Here is a 17,597-nt window from a genome sequence, read left to right as displayed (position 1 = left end):
CCACTAGAAAGCTAACGGGGAAAAGGACAATAGCGATGCGATCAGCGGAGGAAAGTCTTCACAGAGATCACACAGTTAAATCACACATCTATCTCTTGCCCCCATGGATATTTTTTTCCCCCAGTCAGTTCAGATATCCTTTTCACCATGATTCCCTTGTGAATTAGTGTGTTACTGCTATTCAAGTAGTTGCTACAGAAATAGTTATCAGAGTCTCTGGGTTACATTCAGTTCTGCAAAGTCAATCTGTGAAAGGTAAGACCAGATAATAGACATGATAGTGTTTTAAAAAGAGATGTTTACCAGGGAGGTATTCGTCCGGCTGACAGCTTCCCTTTCTGGGCTTCACTCAGTAACCTGTTGGCCACCAGCACTGGGTTGTTAATACCTGCACGGGAAACAGAAAGGTAGTGAATTAGGGGGCTACGTAGGTCCCCTGGCTCCAAATGACATGGTTCACACGGATCCTTCTAGGACATGTTCTTTCCCCAAAGTGCTGTGGACAGGATGGCATTGACGTGTTCACTCAGCTGAAATCAGCAGGAAGCAGTTAAATGCTTGAATGGAGCACCCATCACAGCAGCTAATGATGAGATTGACTAGTCCATGTTTCTTAATCCTGGTTCTGGGGACATTTCTGTCCTAGTCCTAGTCCATCATAAGCCATGGCAAAATGATTCTAATGATAGGAAGTTCACTTTAAAACAGCAACATTTTCTCTCAGCCTCATGGCAAAATGTGTAAAATTGCATGAGATTAGCTATAAAACTGCAGATTTTTCTCTCTGACACGTGTCAAAATGTGTAGAATTGCATGAGATTAGCTATAAAACTGCAGAATTTTCTCTCTGCCACATGTCAAAATGTGTAGAATTGCATGAGATTAGCTATAAAAATGCAGATTTTTCTCTCTGCCACATGTCAAAATGTGTAGAATTGCATGAGATTAGCTATAAAAATGCAGATTTTTCTCTCTGCCACATGTCAAAATGTGTAGAATTGTAAGAAGTTATGGGTTTCCCCCCCCCAAAAAAATGAAATTACTAAGTGACCCCAAACTTTTGAACCGTAGAGTATATATATTTTTTCATTATTATTATTTTTTAACAGAATGCACCTGACGTCAATTTCGAGTCTCAAAGAAAAGGGTCTCAATACTTATGTAAATAAGGTATCTTTTTTTTCTCTCTCTAAAAACCTGTTTTCACTTTGTCATTATGGGGTATTGTGTGTAGATTGATGAGGAAAAAATTATAATTTAATTCATTTTAGAATAAGTCTGTAACGTAACAAAATCTGGAAAAAGTCAAGGGGTCTGAACACTTTCCGAATGCACTGTATAGGCTGGTACACTTCAGGTCCTGTTGTGGTATATGGAGCCAATATATAGGCTGGTACACTTCAGGTACTGTTGTGGTATATGGAGCCAATGTATAGGCTGGTACACTTCAGGTCCTGTTGTGGTATATGGAGCCAATGTATAGGCTGGTACACTTCAGGTCCTGTTGTGGTATATGGAGCCAATGTATAGGCTGGTACACTTCAGGTCCTGTTGTGGTATATGGAGCCAATGTATAGGCTGGTACACTTCAGGTACTGTTGTGGTATATGGAGCCAATATATAGGCTGGTACACTTCAGGTCCTGTTGTGGTATATGGAGCCAATGTATTGACTGGTACACTTCAGGTCCTGTTGTGGTATATGGAGCCAATGTATAGGCTGGTACACTTCAGGTCCTGTTGTGGTATATATTATTATTATTATTATTTTATTTTTATATACCACTTAGCAGATACTTCATTCCAAAAGGTTTTATAGTACAATGAGTGCATACATTTTTGGTATGCGTATAGGATCTCTGTGGGAATTGAACCTACGACCTTGGCTCGTAGACCCGTTATAGGATGTGGTTTACCATAGGCCTGGTTACGTCCCAAATACCACCCTATTCCCTACATAGTTCACTACTGTGGGCCCTTATGAGAAACACGGGGCTGGAAAGAACAAAACAGAACAGGCATGTCCAATCTGAGCCAAGAAACTTTCATTTGTCATGTACCAATTTAATGGCTGACTGTTACAGCATGCATGGGGAACAAAAACAACTTATTTGTATTTGTAGCTCAATGATGAAATACCCGCTGATGTTCACCTCCAGTGTGAGTGTTTGTATGTGTGTGGTTGTATGTGTGTGGTTGTTCTCAGGACATTGTGACGGCTATACTCAGGAGACCTGCCTTCGCTGGAACTTCTGGTAAAAGGGCAGGCTGATGAAATGTTAGCGGCGAGCACAGTGCAAGACTGGTTACTAGGGTGGCTGACACAGTGCAAGACTGGTTACTAGGGTGGCTGACACAGTGCAAGACTGGTTACTAGGGTGGCTGACACAGTGCAAGACTGGTTACTAGGGTGGCTGACACAGTGCAAGACTGGTTACTAGGGTGGCTGACACAGTGCAAGACTGGTTACTAGGGTGGCTGAAACAGTGCAAGACTGGTTACTAGGGTGGCTGAAACAGTGCAAGACTGGTTACTAGGGTGGCTGAAACAGTGCAAGACTGGTTACTAGGGTGGCTGGCGCCAATAATAGTCACTATTTTGGGGTTGGATTTTGTAGATGTAGAACCAGCTATCGAGGAATAAACGCCACAAAGCTGGAGAGTTGTTCCAGGTGACTGTACAATGCTTATAGGTGGAGAGTTGTTCCAGGTGACTGTACAATGCTTATAGCTGGAGAGTTGTTCCAGGTGACTGTACAATGCTTATAGGTGGAGAGTTGTTCCAGGTGACTGTACAACGCTTATAGGTGGAGAGTTGTTCCAGGTGACTGTACAATGCTTATAGCTGGAGAGTTGTTCCAGGTGACTGTACAATGCTTATAGCTGGAGAGTTGTTCCAGGTGACTGTACAATGCTTATAGCTGGAGAGTTGTTCCAGGTGACTGTACAATGCTTATAGCTGGAGAGTTGTTCCAGGTGACTGTACAATGCTTATAGCTGGAGAGTTGTTCCAGGTGACTGTACAATGCTTATAGGTGCTACCACCACACATCCCAACAGGCAGAGCTGGTTGAAATAACGTCAATCTGACGACATTACAACCAGAACAGAACAACATATTTTGAAGAAGTTTTGCCCCTGGGATAGGGCTTTACATAGTTGCTAGTTCCACAAACACCTTCATCATCATCATCATCATCAAACATCAGTAGTTAGTCCGTCACCACTAATAGCGCCCACTGCTCCATAGTGTAGAGACTTCCCATCCATGATGCTGGCGTCACACTCTATCTCCCCGGACAGGTTTAAGTTCGAGCCCATTCCCGCGTTAGTGAACGGAGAATCCTGTGGATGAAAAAATAAATAAATAAGTTTAGAAGAATCACGAAATATAGGACATTCTAGACACAGACATACATTTTCATGTAGAATTGAGTGAAAGGACTGTAAGCTGTGTGTCATGACTGTAGGCTGTGTGTCATGACAGTCATGACACACAGCCTACAGTCATGACACACAGCCTACAGTCATGACACACAGCCTACAGTCATGACACACAGCCTACAGTCATGACACACAGTCTACAGTCATGACACACAGTCTACAGTCATGACACACAGTCTACAGTCATGACACACAGCCTACAGTCATGACACACAGCCTACAGTCATGACACACAGCCTACAGTCATGATAAACAGCCTACAGTCATTACACACAGTCTACAGTCATGACACACAGCCTACAGTCATGACACACAGTCTACAGTCATGACACACAGCCTACAGTCATGACACACAGTCTACAGTCATGACACACAGCCTACAGTCATGACACACAGTCTACAGTCATGACACACAGTCTACAGTCATTACACACAGCCTACAGTCATGACACACAGTCTACAGTCATGACACACAGCCTACAGTCATTACACACAGTCTACAGTCATGACACACAGCCTACAGTCATGACACACAGCCTACAGTCATGACACACAGCCTACAGTCATGACACACAGTCTACAGTCATGACACACAGCCTACAGTCATGACACACAGTCTACAGTCATGACACACAGCCTACAGTCATGACACACAGCCTACAGTCATGACACACCGCCTACAGCCATGACACACAGCCTACAGTCATGACACACAGTCTACAGTCATGACACACAGCCTACAGTCATGACACACAGTCTACAGTCATGACACACAGCCTACAGTCATGACACACAGTCGACAGTCATTACACACAGTCGACAGTCATGACACACAGTCGACAGTCATGACACACAGCCTTCAGTCATGACACATAGCCTACAGCCATGACACACAGTCTACAGTCATGACACACAGCCTACAGCCATGACACACAGCCTACAGCCATGACACACAGTCTACAGTCATGACACACAGTCTACAGTCATGACACACAGTCTACAGCCATGACACACAGCCTACAGTCATGACACACAGTCTACAGTCATGACACACAGTCTACAGCCATGACACACAGTCTACAGTCATGACACACAGCCTACAGCCATGACACACAGCCTACAGCCATTACACACAGTCGACAGTCATGACACACAGTCGACAGTCATGACACACAGTCGACAGTCATGACACACAGCCTACAGCGATGACACACAGTCTACAGTCATGACACACAGCCTACAGCCATGACACACAGCCTACAGCCATTACACACAGTCGACAGTCATGACACACAGCCTACAGCCATGACGCACAGCCTACAGCCATTACACACAGTCGACAGTCATGACACACAGTCGACAGTCATGACACACAGTCTACAGCCATGACACACAGCCTACAGCCATGACACACAGTCTACAGTCATGACACACAGCCTACAGCCATGACACACAGCCTACAGTCATGACACACAGTCTACAGTCATGACACACAGTCTACAGTCATGACACACAGTCTACAGTCATGACACACAGCCTACAGCCATTACACACAGTCGACAGTCATGACACACAGTCGACAGTCATGACACACAGTCTACAGTCATGACACACAGCCTACAGCCATGACACACAGCCTACAGTCATGACACACAGTCTACAGCCATGACACACAGTCTACAGTCATGACACACAGTCTACAGTCATGACACACAGTCTACAGTCATGACACACAGCCTACAGCCATGACACATAGCCTACAGCCATGACACACAGTCTACAGTCATGACACACAGCCTACAGCCATGACACACAGCCTACAGCCATGACACACAGCCTACAGCCATGACACACAGTCTACAGTCATGACACATAGCCTACAGCCATGACACACAGTCTACAGTCATGACACACAGCCTACAGCCATGACACACAGCCTACAGCCATGACACACAGTCTACAGTCATGACACACAGTCTACAGCCATGACACACAGCCTACAGCCATGACACACAGTCTACAGTCATGACACACAGCCTACAGTCATGACACACAGCCTACAGTCATGACACACAGTCTACAGTCATGACACACAGTCTACAGTCATGACACACAGTCTACAGTCATGACACACAGCCTACAGTCATGACACACAGTCTACAGTCATGACACACAGCCTACAGTCATGACACACAGCCTACAGCCATGACACACAGTCTACAGTCATGACACACAGTCTACAGTCATGACACACAGCCTACAGTCATGACACACAGTCTACAGTCATGACACACAGCCTACAGTCATGACACACAGCCTACAGTCATGACACACAGCCTATAGCCATGACACACAGTCTACAGTCATGACACACAGTCTACAGTCATGACACACAGTCTACAGTCATGACACACAGCCTACAGTCATGACACACAGCCTACAGTCATGACACATAGCCTACAGCCATGACACACAGCCTACAGTCATGACACATAGCCTACAGCCATGACACACAGTCTACAGTCATGACACACAGCCTACAGCCATGACACACAGCCTACAGCCATGACACACAGTCTACAGTCATGACACACAGTCTACAGCCATGACACACAGCCTACAGCCATTACACACAGTCGACAGTCATGACACACAGTCGACAGTCATGACACACAGCCTTCAGTCATGACACATAGCCTACAGCCATGACACACAGTCTACAGTCATGACACACAGCCTACAGCCATGACACACAGCCTACAGCCATGACACACAGCCTACAGCCATGACACACAGTCTACAGTCATGACACATAGCCTACAGCCATGACACACAGTCTACAGCCATGACACACAGCCTACAGCCATGACACACAGCCTACAGCCATGACACACAGTCTACAGTCATGACACACAGCCTACAGCCATGACACACAGCCTACAGTCATGACACACAGCCTACAGCCATGACACACAGTCTACAGTCATGACACACAGTCTACAGTCATGACACACAGTCTACAGTCATGACACACAGCCTACAGTCATGACACACAGCCTACAGTCATGACACACAGCCTACAGCCATGACACACAGCCTACAGTCATGACACACAGCCTACAGCCATGACACACAGTCTACAGTCATGACACACAGTCTGCAGTCATGACACACAGTCTACAGTCATGACACACAGCACAGAAGGAGTGAATGAGACGAGACCAAAAAGACAACATGAGAACAAGCAGACATAAACACTCAGAAAAACAGAAAATAAAAAACGTGATTCTTGCGATACATGCATTTGGAACATCGCGCAAAAACATACATTTGAATGAATCAAATGAATTGTATATATCGCCCAGCCCTAACGGGTATATATATCGCCCAGCCCTAACGGGTATATATATCGCCCAGCCCTAACGGGTATATATATCGCCCAGCCCTAACGGGTATATATATCGCCCAGCCCTAACGGGTGTATATATCGCCCAGCCCTAACGGGTATATATATCGCCCAGCCCTAACGGGTGTATATATCGCCCAGCCCTAACGGGTGTATATATCGCCCAGCCTTAACGGGTGTATATATCGCCCAGCCCTAACGGGTGTATATATCGCCCAGCCCTAACGGGTGTATATATCGCCCAGCCTTAACGGGTGTATATATCGCCCAGCCCTAACGGGTATATATATCGCCCAGCCCTAACGGGTATATATATCGCCCAGCCCTAACGGGTGTATATATCGCCCAGCCCTAACGGGTGTATATATCGCCCAGCCCTAACGGGTGTATATATCGCCCAGCCTAACGGGTGTATATATCGCCCAGCCCTAACGGGTGTATATATCGCCCAGCCTAACGGGTGTATATATCGCCCAGCCCTAACGGGTGTATATATCGCCCAGCCCTAACGGGTATATATATCGCCCAGCCCTAACGGGTATATATATCGCCCAGCCCTAACGGGTATATATATCGCCCAGCCCTAACGGGTATATATATCGCCCAGCCCTAACGGGTGTATATATCGCCCAGCCCTAACGGGTATATATATCGCCCAGCCCTAACGGGTGTATATATCGCCCAGCCCTAACGGGTGTATATATCGCCCAGCCTTAACGGGTGTATATATCGCCCAGCCCCTAACGGGTGTATATATCGCCCAGCCCTAACGGGGTGTATATATCGCCCAGCCTTAACGGGTGTATATATCGCCCAGCCTAACGGGTATATATATCGCCCAGCCCTAACGGGTATATATCGCCCAGCTCCAACGGGTATATATATCGCCCAGCCTAACGGGTGTATATATCGCCCAGCCCTAACGGGTGTATATATCGCCCAGCCCCTAACGGGTATATATATCGCCCAGCCCTAACGGGTATATATATCGCCCAGCCCTAACGGGTATATATATCGCCCAGCCTAACGGGTATATATATCGCCCAGCCCTAACGGGTATATATCGCCCAGCCCTAACGGGTATATATATCGCCCAGCCCTAACGGGTATATATATCGCCCAGCCCTAACGGGTATATAATCGCCCAGCCTAACGGGTGTATATATCGCCCAGCCCTAACGGGTGTATATATCGCCCAGCCTAACGGGTGTATATATCGCCCAGCCCTAACGGGTGTATATATCGCCCAGCCCTAACGGGTGTATATATCGCCCAGCCCTAACGGGTGTATATATCGCCCAGCCCTAACGGGTGTATATATCGCCCAGCCCTAACGGGTGTATATATCGCCCAGCCCTAACGGGTATATATATCGCCCAGCCCTAACGGGTGTATATATCGCCCAGCCCTAACGGGTATATATATCGCCCAGCCCTAACGGGTATATATATCGCCCAGCCCCTAACGGGTGTATATATCGCCCAGCCTAACGGGTGTATATATCGCCCAGCCTAACGGGTGTATATATCGCCCATCCCTAACGGGTGTATATATCGCCCAGCCCTAACGGGTGTATATATCGCCCAGCCCCTAACGGGTATATATTCGCCCAGCCCTAACGGGTGTATATATCGCCCAGCCCTAACGGGTATATATATCGCCCAGCCCCAACGGGTATATATCGCCCAGCCCTAACGGGTATATATATCGCCCAGCCCTAACGGGTATATATATCGCCCAGCCCTAACGGGTGTATATATCGCCCAGCCCTAACGGGTGTATATATCGCCCAGCCCTAACGGGTGTATATATCGCCCAGCCCTAACGGGTGTATATATCGCCCAGCCCTAACGGGTGTATATATCGCCCAGCCCTAACGGGTATATATATCGCCCAGCCCTAACGGGTGTATATATCGCCCAGCCCTAACGGGTATATATATCGCCCACTAACGGGTGTATATATCGCCCAGCCCTAACGGGTGTATATATCGCCCAGCCCTAACGGGTGTATATATCGCCCAGCCCTAACGGGTATATATATCGCCCAGCCCTAACTGGTATATATATCGCCCAGCCCTAACGGGTGTATATATCGCCCAGCCCTAACGGGTATATATATCGCCCAGCCCTAACGGGTATATATATCGCCCAGCCCTAACGGGTGTATATATCGCCCAGCCCTAACGGGTGTATATATCGCCCAGCCCCTAACGGGTGTATATATCGCCCATCCCCTAACGGGTGTATATATCGCCCAGCCCTAACGGGTATATATATCGCCCAGCCCCTAACGGGTATATATATCGCCCAGCCCTAACGGGTGTATATATCGCCCAGCCCTAACGGGTATATATATCGCCCAGCCCTAACGGGTATATATATCGCCCAGCCCTAACGGGTATATATATCGCCCAGCCCTAACGGGTATATATATCGCCCAGCCCTAACGGGTGTATATATCGCCCAGCCCTAACGGGTGTATATATCGCCCAGCCCTAACGGGTGTATATATCGCCCAGCCCTAACGGGTGTATATATCGCCCAGCCCTAACGGGTATATATATCGCCCAGCCCTAACGGGTGTATATATCGCCCAGCCTAACGGGTATATATATCGCCCAGCCCTAACGGGTGTATATATCGCCCAGCCCTAACGGGTATATATATCGCCCAGCCCTAACGGGTGTATATATCGCCCAGCCCTAACGGGTATATATATCGCCCAGCCCTAACTGGTATATATATCGCCCAGCCCTAACGGGTGTATATATCGCCCAGCCCTAACGTGTAATAGAAAACATTTACTCTGGTTCCAAGAACCAACAACCTCAAGCTGACACACACACACACACACACACACAGACACACACACACACAGACACACAGAGAGACACACGAACCTCAAGCTCAACAAGGGCTGCGGTCACAGCGTCCACTGCCAGAGCACCGGCTTTCAGTCTGTCCACAGCCTGAAAGAAAGAAAGGGAAAGACGGACGTCACGTGATACGTAGGACAGTTTAAACTAGTCGTGTTCATGAGGCATGTGACAGAAGAAAAGGGACTGAAACAGGGAGAGTCTACCTGGACTTTTCCATTGTTGTCCGTTGCATGCCCTAATGAACACAACCCATGGGGATCACATAGAGACACTGAGTCATTACAGTATAGAGACAGAGACAGTACAGAGACAGAGACAGAGACAGTACAGAGACAGAGACAGAACAGAGACAGTACAGAGACAGAGACAGTACAGAGACAGAGACAGTACAGAGACAGTACAGAGACAGAGACAGAACAGAGACAGAGACAGAACAGAGACAGTACAGAGACAGTACAGAGACAGTACAGAGGCAGAACAGAGACAGTACAGAGGCAGTACAGAGACAGAGGCAGTACAGAGACAGTACAGAGACAGAGGCAGTACAGAGACAGAGGCAGTACAGAGACAGAACAGAGACAGTACAGAGACAGAGGCAGTACAGAGACAGTACAGAGACAGTACATAGACAGAGACAGTACAGAGGCAGTACAGAGGCAGAGACAGTACAAAGACAGAGACAGTACAGAGACAGAGGCAGTACAGAGACAGAGGCAGTACAGAGACAGAACAGAGACAGTACAGAGACAGTACATAGACAGAGACGGTACAGAGGCAGTACAGAGGCAGAGACAGTACAGAGACAGAGGCAGTACAGAGACAGAGGCAGTAAAGAGACAGTACAGAGGCAGTACAGAGACAGTACATAGACAGAGACAGTACAGAGGCAGTACATACACAGAGACAGTACAGAGAGAGAGGCAGTACAGAGACAGAGACAGTACAGAGACAGTACAGAGTCAGAACAGAGACAGTACAGAGACAGTACAGAGGCAGTACATAGACAGAGACAGTACAGAAGCAGTACATAGACAGAGACAGTACAGAGGCAGTACATAGACAGATACAGTACAGAGACAGTACAGAGACAGAACAGAGACAAAGACAGTACAGAGACAGAGGCAGTACAGAGACAGAGACAGTACAGAGGCAGTACATAGACAGAGACAGTAGAGAGACAGTACATAGACAGAGACAGTACAGAGACAGAGACAGTACAGAGACAGAACAGAGACAGTACAGAGACAGTACAGAGGCAGTACATAGACAGAGACAGTACAGAGGCAGTACATAGACAGAGACAGTACAGAGGCAGTACATAGACAGAGACAGTACAGAGACAGTACAAGCACAGCACTTATACAATTGACTTCAGTGCGGCTTTTGACATTATCGATCATAGTCTGCTGCAGGAAAAACGTATGTGTTATGGCTTTACACCCCCTGCATAAAGAGTTACCTGCCCAACAGAACACAGAGGGTGTTCTTTAATGGAAGCCTCTCCAACATAATCCAGGTAGAATCAGGAATTCCCCAGGGCAGCTGTCTAGGCCCCTTACTTTTTTCAATCTTTACTACCCACTTGAGTAAAGCCAGTGTGTCTATGTATGGGGCGGCAGGTATCTTAGTGGTTAAGAGTGTTGTGCCAGTAACCGAAAGGTCGCTGGTTCTAATCCCCCGAGCCGACTAGGTGAAAAATCTGTCGATGTGCCCTTGAGCAAGGCACTTAACCCTAATTGCTGCTGTAAGTCGCTCTGGATAAGAGCGTCTGCTAAATGACTAAAATGTATGCGGATGACTCAACACTATACACGTCAGCTACTACAGCATCTGAAATGACTGCAACACTTAAAGAGTTGCAGTTAGTTTCAGAATGGGTGGCAAGGAATAAGTTAGTCCTAAATATTTCAAAAACGTTTTTTTTTTAACTTTGTATTTGGGACAAATAATTCACTAAATCCTAAACCTCAACTAAATATTGTAATACATCATGTGGAAATTGAGCAAGTTGAGGTGACTAAACTGCTTGGAGTAACCCTGGATTATAAACTGTCATGGTCAAAACATATTGATACAACAAGAGCTAAGATGGGGAGAGGTCTGTCCATAATAAAGCTCTGCTCTGCCTTCTTAACAGCACTATCAACAAGGCAGGCCCTAGTTTTGTCGCTCCTGGACTACTGTTCAGTCGTGTGGTCAGGTGTCACAAAGAGGGACTTAGGAAAATTGTAATTGGCTCAGAACATGGCAGCACGGCTGGCGCTTGGATGTACACAGAGAGCTAACATTAATAATATGCATGTCAATCTCTCCTGGCTCAAAGTAGAGGAGAGATTGACTTCATCACTACTTGTATTTGTGAGAGGTATTGACATGTTGAAAGCACCAAGCTGTCTGTTTAAACTACTAGCACACAGCTCAGACACCCATGCATACCCCACAAGACATGCCACCAGAGGTCTCTTCACAGTCCCCAAGTCCAGAACAGACTATGGGAGGCGCACAGTACTACATAGAGCCATGACTACATGGAACTCTATTCCACATCAGGTAACTGATGAAAGCAGTAGAATCAGATTTTAAAAACAGATAAAAATACACCTTATGGAACAGTGGAGACTGTGAAGTAACACAAACATAGGCTCAGACACATGCATACACACGATAACATACGCTCTATACACACACGTACAACTGGATGTTGAGTTGTAGATATGTGGTAGTGGAGTATGGGCCCGAGGGCACACACTTAGTGTGTTGTGAATTTTGTAATGAATGTATTGCAATGTTTTTTAAAATGGTATAACTGCCTTAATTTTGCCGGACCCCAGGAAGAGTCGCTGCTGCCTTGGCAGGAACTAATGGGGATCCTTAATAAATACAAATACAAAGTACAGAGACAGCACAGAGACAGAGACAGCAGAGAGACCGAGACAGCACAGAGAGAGCACAGAGACAGAGACAGTACAGACAATACAGAGACAATACAGAGACAGAGACAGAGCAAGTACAGAGAGAGAATATAGACAGAGACAGTAGAGACAGAGACAGTAGAGACAGAGACAGTAGAGACATCACAGTGACCGTATAGCGACAGAGACAGTACAGAGACAGTATAGCGACAGAGACAGTACAGAGACAGTATAGCGACAGAGACAGTACAGAGACAGTATAGCGACAGAGACAGTACAGAGACAGTATAGCGACAGAGACAGTACAGAGACAGTATAGCGACAGAGACAGTACAGAGACAGTATAGCGACAGAGACAGTACAGAGACAGTATAGCGACAGAGACAGTACAGAGACAGACTTGGACAGACAGCCATTTTCCCCATGGACATCTGTAGCTGCTCTAATCTGATATCAACGTTGGACTATTAAATAAAAGTAAAGAGGTTTTCCACAGTACAAAGTTGAAACAGAAAATGTGGAACATAACATTACAGCGTGTAGTTTCCTCCGGCCAGCTGAGACTGACGATGGCGTGTTTTCAACACATAACTCACATTCCCTGGCACACACTGCCTCATACGGACTCCTCTCTGAAGTCTGAAGGTGCGTTCCAGATAGCACCCTATTCCCTATGTAGTGGTCCACTATGAGCCCTGGTCAAAAGTAGTGCACTACATAGGGAATAGGGTGCTATCTGGTATGCAACCTGATCCCTCCCTTCCATCCTGATCTGAACAGCACCACTGCACTGTAGTCTCGGGCTGCATCTCAATACTCTGGCGGCTTCCTCTCCCTGTATCCTTTCCTGCATTCTGCACTGATAAGGAAGCACTGGACAAGTCAAACCAACGTCAAAGCAAACTCACTCTCTGGCAAGCTCTCTTGCAGACTTGCTTGTATTCCTTGGCTTTGGATTCAGAGTGGTATCCTGCTCCTGAAAAACAAAGAAATGGAAAGACGGTATGTCATGAAAAAGGTTGCTACCAAATTCATCAGCAAAGACAGTGTGTTGTTTTCGACCGCTGGTTAATGATGATATCATCCTACAACCATTTTGTTTGCCTCTCTTTCACTGTCTGCACAGCAGGCTAAGTCAGTCGCCATACTTGCGTTCTAAATAGTTATATTTTTGGGGTATGCGAAAATAGAACGTTTTACAGTATGTGAAATTTCGAAAATGTAGGACGCTTTAAATGCCAGGATGTCATAGTCATTTCTACACACTAGCGAGGAAGAGAATAGTATTTTCACACCCACGTGTGTTTGACAATTGCTGACTGAGAATCAGAATAGGGGACACGCGCTACAAAAAATGTACGAATGGTGGGAAACAAGCTATCTAATCTAAGCGTGACTGCGCATTAGAACGTGGCAAGACAGATGTCGGACACGGCCGTGGTCGTGCTTCAGTGTGATAACAGATTCAGTACAGACAGTCAACGTCACTGGTAACTTATCCTATCACAGGTAACTTATCCTATCACCGGTAACTTATCCTATCACAGGTAACTTATCCTATCACCGGTAACTTATCCTATCACAGGTGACTTATCCTATCACAGGTAACTGAATGTCATCTTATAGGCTAATTATTATTATTATTATTTTTGTCATTTAGCAGACGCTCTTATCCAGAGCGACTTACAGGAGCAATTAGGGTTAAGTGCCTTGCTCAAGGGCACATCGACAGATTTTTCACCTAGTCGGCTCGGGGATTAGAACCAGCGACCTTTCGGTTACTGGCACAACGCTCTTACCCACTAAGCTACCTGCCGCCCCTGATGTAGCACAGTAAGGTACAGTAAGTATACCAACCTGCATGCACCAATACAAAGCCAACAGCTTTCCCCGTGTCATTTCTGTCTGTAGTAGCGTCCTGTGGCGTGACTGTGGAACAGGAGTCAGGCGAGGCGGGGGGCAGGGGGGGTTGTTGCTCTTCAGCACAGTTCAGTAGAGTCTCCATAACCCCACCAGCACACCTCCACGTGCATCATGGACCGTTAGCCACGGGCAACACTGGCATCTTGGCTCTCACACCTGCCAGGAAGGAACATAAAAGGAGAGATGGCATTTGTCCTACTAGGGATGGTGGCTAAAGCATCGGTGTACCATAATTCATAGACGAGTTGTATTTTGCAAATGCGTACACGCAGAGTCAACAGTCATCTGATGAACATGATCTATTAACGTTATGTGGATTGAACTGTGCTTTGACATTCTGGATAACTAGGTGCAGACATTAAAAGGCGCACGATATAATTTCCAGTTCACTCCTGCTTGGGGGAAAAGCTCACCACACACGTCAACTGAGTGGGACACACTGTTGCTGCAGGGGTTGTTTGACTGAGATGGACGGGTTGCCTCCCACAATGTAAACAATGTGATTTCCGAGACTAGATGGATTGGTCATTCAGACTGGCATGCCATTGTAGGCATTAGCTAACTGGCTAGTCTGTCTGCAAGTTAGCAAGCTAGCTAGCCTTAACGTCTGGTAGTTTCCGATCAAATTGGTTTAAAAATAAGAGTGGCTAACTAGCGACAGAGAAATGTAGCATGTTTCTCTGGGTGCCTAGCTACAGCATGCAAATATTCGCTGACAGCTAACGTTTTGCGACAACTGAGCAAGCTAGCTAGCTACTAACTAGGCTAGCTAGCTACATAGCATAGCATCCACATTTCGAAGACTCGACTTACTCGACTGTAAACTTATTTGTGCACGAATCTGCTAACTAGCTGCCACACTAGTAAAGACCCGGTTCATGTTTTTCTGTTTATGTGAAAATGTACTTTACTATCAAAAACTTTGCAAGTTGAAAGTACTCTGGTTGCGCCTCTGCAGCTAAATCACTTCCGGGTTCAAGGATACGTCACATGACGCGAGGTGCGCGTCCAAAACATTATTGCTGCATTCACATACCTGTCGGCATTAGGAAACTTGGTAATTTTCGATTTTTGTAAATGTTTATATTTATACAATTGCCGCCTTCAACCAGTTGGCAAGTCGGAAATTTCCGCGTTTCCTAGTTCCGTCTAGACTTGAACAAGGCATATCTCACGAGTTATACGCTGAACAAAAAATATGAACGCATTATGTAGTGTTGGTTCCATGTTTCATGAGCTGAAATAAAAGATCCCCGAAATGTTCCATACGCACAAACATCTTATTTCTCTCAAATGTTGTGCACAAATGTGTTTACATCCCTGTTAGTGAGCATTTCTCCTTTGCCAAGGTAATCCATCAATCTGACAGGTGTGGAATATCAAGAAACTGATTAAACAGCATGATCATTACACAGGTGCACCTTGTGCTGGGGACGATAAAAGGCCACAATAAAATGTGCAGTTTTGTCACACAACACAATGCCATAGATGTCTCAAGTTTTGAGGGAGAGTGCAATTGGCATGCTGACTGCAGGAATGTCCACAAGACACCTGGTCCACCTGTTATTTCTCTACTATAAGCCGCCTCCAACATCGTTTTAGAGAATTTGGCAATACGTCCAACCGGCCTCACAACCACAGACCACGTGTATGGCGTTGTGTGGGTGAGCGGTTTGCTGATGTCAACGTTGTGAACAGAGTTCCCCATGGTGGCAGTGGGGTTATGGTATGGGCAGGCATAAGCTACGGACAACAAACACAATTGCATTTTATTGATGGCAATTTGAATGCACAGAGATACCGTGACGAGATCCCGAGGCCCATTGTCGTGCCATTCATCCACCACCATCACCTCATGTTTCAGAATGATAATGCTCGGCCCCATGTCGCAAGGATCTGTACACAATTCCTGGAAGATTAAAATGTCTCAGTTCTTCCATGGCCTGCATATTCACCTGACATGTCACCCATTGAGCATGTTTGGGATGCTCTGGATCGATGTGTACGGCATTGTGTTCCAGTTCCAGCCAATATCCAGCAACTTCGCACAGCCATTGAAGAGGATTGGGACAACATTCCACAGGACACAATCAACAGCCTGATCAACTCTATGCATGAGGCAAATGGTGGTCACACCAGATACTGACTGGTTTTCTGATCCACAACCCTACCTTCTGTATTCCCAGTCAAGTGAAATCCATAGCTCAGGGCCTAATTAATTTATTTCAATTAACTGATTTCCTTATATGAACTGTAACTCAGTAAAATCTTTGAATTTTTGCTCAGTATACATGGGAGACTATTACCGTGTTCACGTGCCAGTCGGAATTAGGAAACTCTGAAATGTGCGATTTGCTAATAGTTTGTAGTTCCTGTATACACGTGCCACGTTCAACCAGTTTGCAAGTCCTAGTTTCCTATTTCCGAATAGCATGTGAACGCGGCACACAGATCGAAACCACTACGAATAGAGAGCAATAGTAACGGCATCGTTTTGTAGGCACCAACTCCGCCATGATTCGTTGGCCAAAGCCTATTGGGAAATGAATGGAGTTTTTGGATGGTTTTTGGATAAATGACTAAAATAAGGTCTGTGGTAAACACAGGCTTAGGAGATCTTATACGTTTTGTTATATGAGATAATCTTCATCAACTAATGACATTTTTTCTGAATATTTTTTTTATTTTTTATTTTTTAGCTCATAAAGCACATTAAGGCTTCAGAATTCATAAATGTCACGTTAACTGACTGATATTATCTCTTAACTCTGTGTTAACCTCATTTATCCCACACCCCTATTCTTTCCCCATACATTTTCCCCGGGAATGGCTGAACGAACCAGAGGTAACTGGGTCCCGTGTGGCTCAGTTGGTAGAGCAATGGCGCTAGCAACGCCAAGGTTGTGGGTTCGTTTTCCCACGGGGGGGGCAGTATGAAAATGTATGCACTCACTAACTGTAAGTCGCTCTGGATAGGAGCGTATGCTAAATGACGTAAATGTAACTCATTTCCGTTTTTTAGGACTACAAGCT

General features: G+C 46.0%; 1 protein-coding gene across 3 annotated transcripts in view; it reads right to left on the bottom strand.

Annotated features, from left to right (window-relative positions):
- The window catches only part of tasp1 (taspase, threonine aspartase, 1), a 104,635-nt gene extending 89,091 nt beyond the window's left edge, over window positions 1-15,544 (bottom strand). The window contains exons 1-7 of one of the 3 annotated variants that reach the window (XM_045215161.1): window positions 15,476-15,544; window positions 14,499-14,720; window positions 13,550-13,617; window positions 9,751-9,819; window positions 3,223-3,343; window positions 304-388; window positions 1-11 (exon numbers count right to left, since the gene is read on the bottom strand). The exon at window positions 1-11 is cut by the window's left edge and continues 69 nt beyond it. In XM_045215161.1, the coding sequence (XP_045071096.1) occupies window positions 1-11; window positions 304-388; window positions 3,223-3,343; window positions 9,751-9,819; window positions 13,550-13,617; window positions 14,499-14,646 (502 nt within the window). In that variant the 5' untranslated portion in view covers window positions 14,647-14,720; window positions 15,476-15,544. Of the gene's footprint in view, window positions 12-303; window positions 389-3,222; window positions 3,344-9,750; window positions 9,820-13,549; window positions 13,618-14,498; window positions 14,721-14,977; window positions 15,348-15,377 lie in introns of those variants that run through there. The other 2 variants (XM_045215160.1, XM_045215162.1) reach the window with 2 other exon arrangements.
- Between the last annotated feature and the right edge of the window lie 2,053 nt (window positions 15,545-17,597).

This window comes from Coregonus clupeaformis, unplaced genomic scaffold, assembly GCF_020615455.1.
Source record: "Coregonus clupeaformis isolate EN_2021a unplaced genomic scaffold, ASM2061545v1 scaf0378, whole genome shotgun sequence".
NCBI classification, from domain to species: Eukaryota; Metazoa; Chordata; class Actinopteri; order Salmoniformes; family Salmonidae; genus Coregonus; species Coregonus clupeaformis.
This window is presented reverse-complemented; position numbering and strand designations above follow the sequence as displayed.